The 14597-nt window shown below is 45.2% G+C and overlaps 1 protein-coding gene across 3 annotated transcripts in view; it reads right to left on the bottom strand.

Moving 5' to 3' along the window:
* Positions 1 to 6334: 6334 nt before the first annotated feature.
* Positions 6335 to 14597, bottom strand: part of ALMS1 (ALMS1 centrosome and basal body associated protein) — a 127341-nt gene continuing 119078 nt past the window's right edge. For 2 of the 3 annotated variants that reach the window (XM_084855299.1, XM_084855298.1), the window contains exon 18: positions 6335 to 9510. In XM_084855299.1, the coding sequence (XP_084711425.1) occupies positions 9466 to 9510 (45 nt within the window). In that variant the 3' untranslated portion in view covers positions 6335 to 9465. The remainder of the gene's footprint in view (positions 9511 to 14597) is intronic. The other variant, XM_084855296.1, reaches the window with a different exon arrangement.

Here is a 14597-nt window from a genome sequence, read left to right as displayed (position 1 = left end):
CTCCCACAGCTCGACAGCCGCAATCGGCTGTCTAGCCGCAAATGCAGGGCAGGAGAAGCGCAGAGGGAACGATCCCCTCCGTGCTTCTCCTGCCCTGCATTGGATAAGCAGTCACCCCTGATTTCGGAGGCGGCCACCTATCTGCATAGGATTGCGCCCTTAGTAAGTGTTATGCATTTCCTCCCCCACAACCTCACCTATTTCTCTGGTGGACATTTTCAGAAAACCACAAGAAACTTGTTGACATGGGTGGGTGGCCGAGTGGGATTTGCCTACATTCTTACATCTGTATCCCCGCTTCTTCCAAGGAGCTCACACCCAAACGATGCCTGACACTCCATTACCCATGTTTCCCCACCATGACCACCAGTGTGTTTGTTTTGACCCAAAGCAGCTGCAGAGGTTGCAGTATTAAGCAGAAGATGAGGGGCGGGGGGGAGCCAGGGCTTCTTAACCTTTTCCCCTCCAGTCCATTTTCTATTCAAAATCCCCTCTCCATCTGCTTTTCACCCTGTAGGGGGAATGATGCAAAAATACCCATAGCATTTCCCCCACAGAGTGAAAAGCAGTGTGTGTGTGTGGGGGGGGTGTGTTTGAGCAGTAGAACAGTCAGATTGGAAAGGTTAAGCAGGCACTCCTAGACATCCATCCTCCATGCATGCTTCTGCTAAAGAAAAAGCACACACACAAGGAAGGGGAAATACACATGACTAAGCCTCACAGGCGCAGTCCAGACAGAGCAAGATTTTATCCTTACAGATCTGTGAGTTCCTCACGGGGCCCACGCCTGCGCTCACACTCTCCCTTAGATGTTGTGTCTTTTCTTTTCTTTGGGTTGTGCAGCACTTTGCCCCATCAGTATAAGCCATTGCTGCCTTTCTTTAAGAGTGTAAGGGCGCAATCCCATGCAGGTTTAGACAGAAGTAAGCCCTACAACACCCAGCCAGCCATGCTGGCTGGGAGTTTAGGGCTTATTTCTGTCTAAACTTGCATAGGATTGCACCTTAAGGGAGCAATCCTATGGCCACTAGACAGTGGCTAGACCACCGTAGGATATCTTGTTTTCCAGGAACCAACCTCAGAGCCCGCACTCTGAGGTCAGTTCCCAGAGAACAGACCTCCCCCCACTTCCGTGCTGCTTCTGAGGCAGCGCGGAACAACCCCGTCCTCCATGCTCGCTAAAGGAACACGGAGCGGCCAAAAAGGGGCATGCCTGGGGGCGTTCCAGGGCGGGGAGGGCGGAAATGCCTGTACAACACATCCAGTGTGTACAGCAGCCTCCTTCCCCACTCAGCCCTCCTGTAGCTAGACAGCCACAATGGGCTGTCTAGCCAAAAATGCAGGGCAGGAGAAGTGCAGAGGGAACGATCCCCTCCGTGCTTTTCCTGCCCTGCACTAGATAGGTGGTTGCCTCCAAGTTCAGAGGTGGCCACCTATCCGAGTAGGATTGCGCCGTAAATGTCTTGTGCGATCCACAGCAGTTTTCTCATAGTAACTGTATACATACTCCAGGAAATAAAGCTAGACTGCTCACTTGCGGGCATGATATTAAAGGCAAAACTGAAGTACTATGGCCACATCATGAGAAGACAAGATACCCCGGAGAAGATGCTGATGCTAGGGAAAGTGGAAGGCAAAAGGAAGAGGGGCTGACCAAGGGCAAGATGGATGGATGATATTCTGGGGGTGACGGATTCAAACTTGGGGGAGCTGGGGGTGGCGATGGTGTACTAGAAGCTCTGGCGTGGGCTGGTCCATGAAGTCACAAAGAGTTGGAAGCGACTGAGCGAATAAACAACGACATCTGATGTGCAAAAGTGGCATATAAGTACTTTGAATGAATGAATCTCAATAAAGTTGTTAATAACACTTTTTTAAAGAAAAGTATATAATGTTTGGTAGAGCAAGAGTTACTGTCCAAGACAGCCAGAAAGCAAATGACTTGAGCAGAGATGTCAGAATTGGGTTTTCCCATCTGTAAAGCAAATATTCTGGCCACTTCCCCAAATGTTTCCATCCCACTGCTGTGCATTGCCCCCAGCTCTGCAGGGCATCCTCCACCCATCCCAGATTCCAACCCCTGATTCGTGCCTCTGACAAGCCTGCAACTGGTGCCGAGGTGGAGCGGAGTCTTTTTCAGGAAGCGTTGAAACTCATGGCCCAGTTTCCCTTCCAAGTGTGCCGGCCAAAAAACACACGTCTCTCCATCTTGCGCATTGCCACAAGCAAACTGACCTGTCGGGCCTAGCTACAGCTCTTTCTACTGCAGCACAGCAGAGGTGAGAGCGAGAAAATGAGCAGTTTCCAACTCTTCCGCCTGCGCCCACTCTCCCTCCACCCTTCTTCTGAACTGAGTCTTTGACGGTTGATTCAGATGGTGATTCAGAGCTGTACACCTCTCTCATCTCAGTTTTTGATCTGAACAAGAAACAGCTTGGTAGGATGAAATGGCCCTCTTGTTGCTTGCTCCCATCCTGTGCAGCACATTGCCTCCAAGGTGCTACAGAGCCACCACAGCTGATAACAGCAGGTAGATTTTTCCTCTTCCTGGGCTTTGCCTAACCCTCCCTTAAAGCCATCTAATCTGCAACCAGTTTCTGGCCCTGAAATTCTTAAATTACATGCTGTATGAAAAATATATTCCTTCTGCCATGAACTTCTTTGGGTAACCTCCCCAAGATCTGTTATTATTTCATGTGGTGGTGGTGAATTTCTCTCCCCCCACACCATGATCTATGGATTTCCACTTGGCAGTGACAGAGAGATGGGCCTTCTCTGCACTGGCACCCACCCTGTGTCATGATCTCTTCTCTGCAGTACCTCAGGGCTCAACGCTGATGTGTTTTAGGTATTTATTGAAAAATATATCTTGACGTTGGCTTTCTCCCAGCTATGAGATTGTAGAGATACCATCTCTAATATTGTGTTCTTGTGTATTTATTGTACAGTTATATTGTTTTATGGTGTTGTTGTAAACCGCCTCGGGATTTGTGCAAATGAGAAGTATGGAAATATTGTTCATCGTCATCATCATAAATGTGATCATGAGAAATAGAACCTTGTTTTTAAAACATTATATATACATCACAGAGAGATTTGCAGTAGTTTAAAGGCAGCATCATTCTGTGCCAGAGACAGGATTAGTGTGAAGAAACAGGCTTTTGTAAAAACAAGAAACAAAACAAAACACACACTCCAGGCAACTGTAGTCATTAAAGATATGAGTCATTTTGCATTACATGTAAGAAATGAAATTACTACAAAGTTGCTAAAAAGGCACAGAGATTTGCCCCATGTGCCAAGACTGAGAAATTGCCCCAGCATGCCAGCTTCTCTGCCAGTTATTGTATGCTCTTACCCAGCTGCTGGTTTGAACCCGAGAGAGACTATTATTCTAGTGGGAAGAAAAGCAGCATTTACATCACATACAGGAACCCTAATCTGGTGGAAAGTTTACTGCCTTTCCTTAGAGCTGGAAATAATATATATTTAAAGATCACATCTGGGTACATTTCCAATTTGTTTGATTAATTTATTGAGCTTGTATCCATGCCCTCATTTTCTTCTTAATTTCTTTTTCTCGGGTAGTAGAGGTCAAATATTCACAAAGGTTCAAAAGTTGCCAAAAGTCACGTTCCTCTAGCCAAAACGTCAACACTGGATTTCACACCTCCAATGTGAATGTTTTTCCTTGACATTCAGGTGCTTTTCTATGTGCACTTACCTGAGAGCAAGCTCTACTGAACACAGCGCAATTTACATCTGCACAAAAGTGCAGAGTGTTGGCCAGTGGGGTGGTGCCGTGGAGAGCTCCTTTTGAGTTCTGGCTGGGTCTGACTGAAACCCAGAGCAGATTCACCGCCCCACTGACATCACAGCCTCCAGTGGCATTGGCATTTTTTGGTCTCTCTCCATTATTTTGATGTCAATATACATGAAATAAGCTGTTGGTCATCAAATAACAATAGCTGGAGTTCTACTGAATCCGATCGAAGGTCTTCCCAATTCAGCATCCTGTTTCCCATGGTGGCTGAATGCCACCAGATGCCTCCAGAAATTCCCTAAGCAAGGCATGAAGGCAATAGCCCTGCCCAGCAACTGATACTTAAAGGTACACTGCCCCAGAATCTGGAGGCTCAGTATGGCCCTTGTAACTAAGGCCAGATTTGATGCGACACCATTCATACAGCAATTGAATGATCTCATTGATATCTGATTGATGGGTGGCAACACCTTGGGCAGACAGGGCTCTCGTAGGATCACATTCACACAGTAAACAGCAACTTATTTGCATCAGCAGTAGCAGTACAGGTGGTGGCGGTCCTTCTATACCGCTGAATATAAAAAATCCATAAGGGGCCCCTGATCTAGATTGGGCCCCTAGCCGGGGGGCCCATTCTCCCTCCCCCCAGCAGCTCTGATCCAGATCAGGAGCCTGCACCAGCTGTTTGCATTGGGAGAACAGTTCCCATTGGCAGCTCCATGGGAGCTTTCCCCCCCGATACAAATACCAGGCCAGACTGGGGTGGGGGGCTTCCTGATCAGGACCATAGTGGGGGCAAAGCCCCCTACCACTGTGCCAGGGTCCTATTTAAAAATATATATACACAAAATGGTTAATCTTGGGAGTGCTGTCACATCTACTTTGGGCCTAACAGTTATTGACAGAGCTGTCAAATTCAAGAGCCCAGATCATTAGATGCAAGAACCAGGGAGACACTAGACTCAACAAAGCCTCCTGACACAATGCATTTGTTAGTCCCTCATGGGGAACATTGGGAGCGGCCTACTCAGATCACTGGTCCATCCCGCCCAGTATTGTTGATACTGACTGGCAGCAGCTCTCCAGGGTTTCAAGTGAGAGTTTTTCCTGCTCTAACTGGAGATGCTGGGGATCAAACCTAGGACCTTCTGTGCACAAAGCAGGGCTTCTAACACTGAGCTAGAGACTTTCTCACAAGGGTTTATTGCTGCATTCAGCTTGGGATCCAAGGGGCTCCTTTACATGTGCTTGAAGGGCTGGGCACACCCCATGAACTTTTGCAGAAGAGCACTGGTTGTATCAGTTGCCATGCAGAATTGTTGCAGGGAGGGCTGCTTATGGAGAAATACAACCGCCAACGTCCAGTGGGCGCATGGAACTTATCATTTTTCATAAGCACCCACCCTGGTCAGGAAACATTCAGCATCCCCGTTAGAAGAGCAATCTGGAGAACAAGATGATCCTACTCCAGTCTCTGGCCAGCTACTACCAGACCATTTTGCATTTGGGCCCCTAGGTCAGTGCCAAGTTCAAAATATACGCATGTCAACCTGTCAGTATTAAAAGGTGCATGTTAATAAATCCCATGAGAACACAAGAAGAGCCCTGCTGGATCAGATCAAGAGTCAATCTAGTCCAGCATTCTGTTCACACAGTGGCCCACCAGCTGTTGACTGGGAACCCACAAGCAGGACAGGAGTGCAACAGCACCCTCCCACCCATGTTCCCCAGCAACTGGTGTACATAGGCTTCCTGTCTCTGATTCTGGAGGTAGCATAGAGGCATCAGGACTAGTAGCCATTGACAGCCTTCTCCTCCAGCAATACATCCAGACTCCTTTTAAAGCCATCCAAACTGGTGTCCATCACGTCTTGTGGTAGCAAATTCCATAGTTTGACTATGCACTGTGTGACTACGCGCTCCCCCCACCCTTAAACATGCGCACAAACAGGATCCAGTCTTTTCATCCTCGTATGCATCGTAAAGGGTGAGAAGGCAGTATGTACGTATTTTAACCACAGGCTCTTGTTTCCTTTGAAGTGGTCCTTGGAACACTCTAACTATCCAGCACTTATGCTTGTGAAGTGGAATCTCAGCCCATTAGGAGCTGTGTATATTCTGCGTTTAAGAAAATCTAGTTTATGCCCCAGGAAAGCTAATTTGCATAGCAAATTCTGCATCTTCTCATCCTGCAAAAGGGACAAAGAACCTTGTAGAGCAGGGTAGTAGAAGGTAGATCTTCAGATGTTTGGAACTTCAGCTCCCAAAAGCACCTGCCAGCATGGCCAATGGACAGGAATGCTGGGAATGGAAGTCCAAAACATCTGTTGTAGAGCACTGAAGCCCTAACCCACACTGACCTCTGGAAGGCCTCCTCAGTTCCTGAGATTTCCCCAGGCACTACCCATCTGCTTCCAAAGGGCTAGAAACTTATTTTAAATAACAAAAATGACAAATCCGAGAATATTAAATTCTGCTGAAACCAAACATCATGCTTAGGTAGTGCAGGTAAGTCATGGCCATGCAACCTGTGTGCATTTCTTAAAAGCTGCGGGGGCGGGGGAGAAGCGGTGTTGGAAGGCAGACGGGCTATGTGTTATCTCCCAAATCATCTGAGTGTCACGGAGATGCTTGATGGAAAACCCAATATACCGTCACTTCCAGACAGCAATTACCTTTTTATGCTTTCTCCATTTCCACCGTCAGAGGAGAAGTATGATGGAAATCAGCAGCAACAGAGAGAGAGAGGAAGAGGGATGAGGCATATTAAGTACAGAAATATTGCTGATGCATTTCCAGAACACTGGTGAGTCAGCGGTCTATTGCCAGGAATGAGAGCAGCTGGATTGTTCCAGGGTTATCCAAGGGTTGTTTAACCCTTGCATACCCCACAATGCCTGGGTTTGTGCAACACAAGCCATGGCGCCCGCTCATGGCAGCTTACGTATTCAAAATGGTGGCCAGCATGCATCACAACCCACTATGGTTTTATTTTTATAGAAAATAAAACTACCAAGATCATAATCCCTTAATACAAATCTATGGTGCAACTTTATTTAGAATACTGTGTACAGTTCTGGTCACCACACCTAAAAAATGATATTACAGAGTTGGAAAAAGGGCAGAAAAGGGCAACTAAAATGTTCACCGATCTGGAACAATTCCCCTACAAGGAAAGGTTATAATATATGGGACCGTTTAGCTTAGAAAAGAGGTGAGTAAAGGGAGACATAATAGAGATGTACAAAATTATGCATGCTGTGGAGAAAGCGGATTGGGAGACATTTTTCTTCCTCTCTCATAATGCTAGAACACGTGTTCATCCCATGAAACTGATTGGTGGGAGATTCAGGACAAATAAAAGGAAATACTTCTTCAAACAGTGCATAGCTAAACTATAGAATTCACTTCCAGAAAATGTAGTGATGGCCACCAATTTAGATGGCTTTAAGAGCAGACTGGACAAATTCATGGAGAAGGTTATCAGTGGCTACTAGTCCTGATGGCTCTATGCTACCTCCAGTATCAGAGGCAGTATGCCTATGTGCACCAGTTGCTGGGGAACATGGGTGGGAGGGTGCTGTTGCACTCATGTTCTACTTGTGGTTGGCCACTGTGTGGACAGAATACTGGACTAGATGGACCTTTGGTCTGATCTAGCAGGCCTCTTCTTATGTTGTAGAGACAGAAATATGCTTTTCAGATGTTTAAGAGGTAAGAATCATATCTCATTGCATTCATCCACCTGCCAGAAGATTAGTGGAGGCAGAGATAGAGTTAAAGGTGCACATGCAGTTTTTCGAAAGCTTACTTTTCATTTGACATTTGTTGTACTTAACCATTTCATTTCTTACATTTCTATACCACCCAATAGCCAAAGCTGGGTGGCTTACAAAGATTAAAACCCTAAAAAAATACAATATTGTACATAACATAAAAACTCTTGCATACAAACATATAAACAGACAGCACACAAACACATACACATATCCAAACAATTTAACAATCAACAATAGAAATCCCATGATCTGACTAAAAACCTTATTACATGCTGCCAAACGCCTGGGAGTACAGTAAAGTCTTAACATGGTACTGAAAAGATAACTACCTTGGCGCTAAGTGGGCCTTGATGTGGCATTCGTTCCACAATTGGGGGGCCAGCACGAAGAAGGCCCTCTCCCTTGTTGCCACCTTCCGAGCCACCCTCGGAGGCACCTGGAGGAGGGCCTTAGATGATGAGTGCAGCCTATGGGTAGGTTCATGCCAGGAGAGGTGCTCCATCAGGTATTGCGGTCCCAAGCTGTGTAAGGTTTCATAGATCAAAACCAGCACTAAATAGGGCTCGGAAACATACAGGCAGCCAGCGCAAATGGGACATAATTGGTATTATACGTTTGGACCTCCTTGTCCCTCTTATTGCCCCACATAGAGTGCATTGCAGTAATCTAATTTGGAGGTAATCAGGTAAGCAGTCTCGTACAGTGAAGGAGAAATGTAGTTGGAATGCAGATAAAATCACTTATGCTATGCAGTATGGAAGTGTTATAAGATGGATGATTACAATCAAACAGCTTATTTCAGGTGTGTATAATAGGGTTCAGATTCAATTATTATTTGCAGGAATATTAAAGTTCTTGCATGGAAATTCTTGCACATCTACTGTTTTGTATGATGCAGCTTGTGTTTGTTAGCTCAATCCGCCTGTAGAGGCCCACTCTTCCTCTGCCAAGAATTTTTAACTCCCTCATTCAAACCAACATCAAGAATGCAAACACTTTGCCCATTTGGCCCTCATTTGGGGGCCCATTTTTTTGACACTGCCCTGTCGTGCGTGTGTGTGCACGAGCACATGAAAGGGTGTGCAGCTGTCCTTGGCCATAATTCAGTGTTATAGAAGGAAGAATTACTTGACCCAAAGAACAGCCCACAATCCTGAGAAAAGGAGGCACAAGAGAAAGACGCACAAAAGACAGACAATGGACAACCCAGAAGAAGGTGCAAGAAAAGATGAACTGTGTCAGAGGAATGCTAGCTGATACAGAGGAATCCTCAATGATGACTAGTGATACAGATTAATAGAAGTGATTCAACATGACCTTGCATGATGAAATATGAGTTACCTAATTAAGCATCAGCCTTAGCAGGAGACACACTGGAAACCAGAAATGAGTGCACCTCCCTTTCACATCAAAGAACTCCAAACAAAAATGAGTATAAAAGTACTGGGGGAAAGAGTCTCAAGATGTTTAATTTTTTTCAGTAGTAGTAGAAAAACAAAAACAAAAATACAGGATAACAAATTCAACTATAAAAAAGTACAAAACAGCCTAAAAATTCAAGTATCAAAAAATAAATAAAAAAGCTACTTACACACACAAATTCACTGATTTAATTGCCGTTATAAATTAATTCTAAGCTACCTTGATCTGGGACAGTACAAGCACACTATTGAAAATCTTTTTCTTTTTTATATATCTTCATGAGATCACTGTAATGGAGAAACAGTCATATTACATTAGCTGGGAAGGGCACCCATGATGCTAATTAAAATTCATGAAATCTATTTTGCATAATTGGAAAGCTGCCTGAGTAGTCTATTCACACAATTTCAGCATACACAGGGAAGGTGCTGAAAAATTCACGACATGCAATAGGTTTTATTGAAACAGAAGGCTGCTTTTTTTGTTTCTTTGTTTTCAAAGTCATTCCCAAGGCACTTTTCTTCCCAAAATGCGGTTGGTGATTTTCTGCAGGGAAAGAAAATGATAAATCTGTTAGTTTTACTATCACCCTGATACCCAGACATAGAGGGCAAAACTCCTACTACACCAAGCATCTGTTCTTTACCCCACATCCAAGATAAGGAGGTTTGAACTGAAGGTGGGCTAGGTGAAGATTCACAAATGGTGGGAAAGGATGTTACAGTGTACCATGGAAATCTTGGGAGTGGAGGGGAGTAGCGAAATAAATTGCAGCATGAAAAATTATGGACTGATTCAGTTGTTCATTTTAACACATAAAAGCTGCTTTTGATAAAATGACATTGTCAGGGCAGTGAAAAATACAATAAAAACATGGGCCAAGATTCAAAGAGCTGTTTGGGCTCACACCTGTACTCAGTGATGTGGGTATCTGGGAAAATTCTGAATTTTGTAAATTTTCCAGTATAAATTAGCTACTTTGCATAAGGTCATTTGCATCAGAAAATTTTCAGTTTGCACTGGAAAATCACTAGAGAGTGATCTAATTTAGCATGTTTACTAAATGCAAGTAAAATAAACAGCAATGCAAAAAAAAAAAGTACTCCGTGTTAATTTTTTTGCCCCAAAACACCACAAGTATTTACTTGAAATATTTCAGGGAGGGAAATTAAAGCACACTTAATATGATTTAAATATTATATTATGTAGACCTTTTTACTGGAATATATGGACTACAACTCCCAGCATGCTTCAGTCGGCATGGGTGGCTGGGGATGCTGGAAACAGTAGTCCAACATATCTGGATGGAACAAGGTTGGGGAAGTCTGCACTAATACATTTTAGCAACCCAAAGGACTGTGCATGATATGTTGATAACCACTCAACTATTTCAGCAGAGTTCAACTATCTTCGACTGAGGCTGCTGGTACACCTTCAGTTTCACTGTCGCTACATATTACTTCCATTTCACTCTGAGACATATATGCATTTCAATGACATATATACGCATTCTCTCACATACTTGCTAAGGATAATCACCTGCAAAACATTAATTACAACTTTGAAACTGCCATGCTTGCCTAATATTGTGTTTGCAGTTGGCATCCATTCTATGTTACTAATGAATTTATGAAATGGATTTTTTCCAACAGAAAAATAAAGCACTGGAAAGTTTCCCTTTTTGGAAAACACATCACTGCTTGTTAAGAGGAATTTTGCTGTTTTTCTTTGAATAGTTCATGCCCATGCCGTGTTGCTTTTCAAACCCCCATTAATTTCAAAAGCAGTTTCCCATGTGGTGGGGGTAGAGATGTGATTCAAGAAAAACAAATATTAATAAAAGCCGCTAGGCTTATGGAACTAGCTTCACAGGTTTTGGATCCTGCCTTTAATTCATCAAACTGTTCTAAAAAAAAAAAAAAGAGGACCTAAACCCCTCAAAACAGCAAGAGCTGTAAAAATGAAAGGGTCTTCACCTGGTCCCAAAAAGACAATCATATTGTGCTCCAGGTAAGCCTCTCTGTGAAGAGAGTTCCAAAGTTGAGGTACCACCACTGAAAAGGCCCTGTCATGGCCCCCATCCACTCCATTTCTTCAGGCAAGGAAACCTGAAGAAAGGGCTCCATGGAAGAGCTCAATAATCAGGAAGGTCAACATGGTAAACAAAAATCCTTAAAATGATCTGGCCCTATGCCATTTAGAGGATTAAAGATTAAAAACAGAACCCCTGAATTGGGCTCAGAAATAGTCTGGGAGCCATATGGGTGTTTTAGAACTGGTGAGGTGTGTTCCATACACCTGTTGCCTTTGATACTATCTGCAGTTTCTGAACCGTCTTCAAGGGCAGCCCACATGCAATGTACTGTGATTTATGACTGACTCATCTCCATAAGGCTAGTGCAGCCACATGAGACGTTTTTAAATCGCTCTCTGTGATCAGTGATCATATGATTCCAGCACAAGTAATTTGAGAATAGCGAGACAAGGGTGTCACGCTTACCTGGCAGGAAGCCTTGCAGCTGGCCTGTCGTCCAGTGTGTGTGTGTGTGTGTGTGTGTGTGTGCGCATCAGTCAGATGCACTGCTTTCATACACGTCTGCCTGCTCTCCTACCCTCCTCTGAAGGATGCAAGTAGGGAAGAGGGAATTGACTCTGAAGCGGGGGTAATTTCCAGATGGAAACAAAGGGCCCCAGTGAAAGACCAATAATTCCACAGATGAATCCATGTCAACTGCATATGAAAAGCACTAGGGTAGTGGGGAAAATATATATACGAGGTCTGCAGGTTCAAGATAGCTGCCGGCATTACCTGCAGTCACCCCACCTAGACCATGACGTGAGTCTGCAGGACCCCACGCAGAAGCATCCAGAGAGGGAGAGAGAGCGGGACAGCTGCCCATCACGCAGCTGGGCAAAGTGCCATCAGTAGGGATGTACGAAAGTTCTGCCACGGATCTCGGGGAGGCCAAATGCCAGCGCATTCGGCCCCCTGAAATCGGTGGCGGAACAGCCCCCCCCCCCCCGGGACTTACCTTGGGCAGATCTTCCTGGCGGCGGCGGTGCCTCCGGCGGCGACTCCAGCAGCGGCAGCCGGTCTTCCGACGGGCTGCCGCCGCCGCCATTTCCAGGTTAAAAAACAAACAAAAAAAACAAAAAAACGTGATAGGCTACGTAAAGATTTACGTAGCCTATCACGGCTAGATTTTAAAAAAACACCGTGATAGGCTACGTAAATCTTTACGTAGCCTATCACGGCTGACTTAAACAAAAAACAGAAAAAATATGCGTACGCAAATGGTGGCGGCCATGGCTGCCACCATTTGCATTCCTTATTTTCGCCGTCTTAGTCTACGTAAATGTTTACGTAGACTAAGACGTGCCAAAATAAGGAACGCAAATGGCGGTGCCCATGGGCGCCGCCATTTGCGTATGTGCGTTTGTTGGTTTGTTTGTTTAAGTCAGCCGTGATAGGCTACGTAAACATTTACGTAGCCTATCACGGCTGACTGCAGGGATGCCAACGGCGGCGGCTATGGCCGCCGCCATTTGCGTCCCTGCTAGCCAGCGCCCGGATGTCCGGCTGCTGGCGGAGCCGGCCAGCGGCTCCGCAGAATTGCTGCGGAGCACAGCCGGCCGGCCAGGATTCCGGGGGGGGAGGAACGGAGCACCTCCCCCCCCGGCGAGGATTCTGGGGGGAGGGATGGAACGCCTCCCCCCCCACCATCAGCATAATCCCCGAAAGGTGAGTGATTTTCATACATCCCTAGCCATCAGCCACCCCATTCTGCTAACTGCAGTGCCACCTTGTGGACAAAGTCTACTTCACAACTGCATTTCGCCTTCCTTCATGTGGGGGGGTTACTATGAATGGGTAGACGTGCAATGTGAGTGCTCCTTCCTTGACCTCCCATTTAGTATTTCAATTGCTCAAGCCCTCTCTTCCACATTCGTGAGATACAGTGCTTTTTGGGTAGGGGAAGAGTCTTGCTATGGGGAAAAGCCTCTTTGCTGCCTTTTAAAATTAAAAAAGAGGTCAAATGTGCCACCTAAGTGTCATTGCACCACCCGATATATGGGCTAACTGATGATGACTTTACTCAGCCCCTCCCTCCCTCCCTCCCTCCCTCCCTCCCTCCCTCCATGTGCTACACCATCTGCTAGCCACTCTGCAGCAGCTGTCAAGTGGTATTGGTCATTTAAAGCACCTGGTTGCTATGGTGAGTAAGGGAAGGGGGTGACAATAGTGAGGAGTGTTATTATACAGCCTTTTGTGCCCATCACACATTATTGTCCCTGACAACTGGAAACACGCTAGCTCCGGAGTGCCCAGACACTATCAAGCCTGCCTCTGCAGGTGGGAGGGAGGGAAGTGCTCAGCATGCTGTATTTGCACACATTACCAAATTCCACACTTGCACAATAAAGTCATGGAAGACAGGATTCAAAGGACGAGAGGCCAGAGTACCTCAGTCGGCATGAAGGCCCACCTGCTGCCACTGTTCTGACGGAACGATCTGCGTTTCCCGACTCAAGAGGGGCCAAGGCACACAACATTTGTTTTCAAGATGAAGCCAACGTGAATTGCCTGTCAGTTTATTATTTATTTACAATATTTATATACCACTCTATATCTAACAAGATTCCTGAGTGGCGAACAATAAAAATGAAGAAAAAGTATCAAAATACAGAATTAAAACACTGAAAATCAAATCATTTTAATTGATTTGGGGATGCTGCAATGCCTCATTGCAATCTCCAGATTTTCATTATAGTGCAAGTAAGCAGTTCCACCTGCTTTAGGGAGCTATGAATTTTCTAATGCTCGCTCCATCCTGTCATAAGACTACTTCAACAAACAAGACAAAATCCTCTGCGGATAACAAAGAAAGAAAGACTTCATCGAATAAAAATTATTGCATTTATTGGCAGTGAATATGCTCTGTCCAGATTATAGTACAGGTACGGTACAATAATGCAGAGTTGATCTCACTTTGAGCTTTCAGCTCACAGACAGCAAGAGAGATGATCTGGGATGCGTGACTTGGAAGCCATGCTTAGCAATGATTTAAGTATGTACACATTCCCATTTTTAATCCATCTTTGGAGAGATAATACACGGACTGGTTGTTTTTTTTTCTGGGGGAATAAGCAGCACCCAGAGTCATTCTGTGGAACCACTCAAAAAATAAAATTTAAAAATTTAGAAACTGGTCCCAAACATTGTGTTGCAATCAACAGCTTATCAAGATCCTGTCTGTACCTTGTGTAGTGTGGAGCTAGTCAACACCAAGAAGAAACCAAGGAGCAGTGGTGATTAATAGAAAATATGCAGAACAAAAACTTCCTATTTTAGGACAGTGAACTCACTTATGCCAACACCCTGCTTTAACCCAGCTTCCAGAGGGAGTTAAATCGCAGGCCTGGTTCACACTGACCTGGTTCTCAGGACACAACAGCCCACTGAATGTTAATTTACCCTCAAGGAGATGCGGCCTATGTCAGTTGCCACGATGAATCGGGGATTGTCGTGTTGTGGGAATCCAGTCAGCAGGGGTTATCCTCAAATAACGTCCACCAACCGGGTTCGCACGACATGACAACCCTGGGTTACAGGTTGCATATTCATAATGGCA

The sequence above is a fragment of the Heloderma suspectum genome, chromosome 5 (assembly GCF_057233095.1).
Source record: "Heloderma suspectum isolate Gila_16-S chromosome 5, 16-S_ref, whole genome shotgun sequence".
In the NCBI taxonomy this organism is placed as follows: domain Eukaryota; kingdom Metazoa; phylum Chordata; class Lepidosauria; order Squamata; family Helodermatidae; genus Heloderma; species Heloderma suspectum.
The sequence above is the reverse complement of the archived record's forward strand: the minus strand, read 5'-3'. Positions and strand labels throughout refer to the sequence as shown.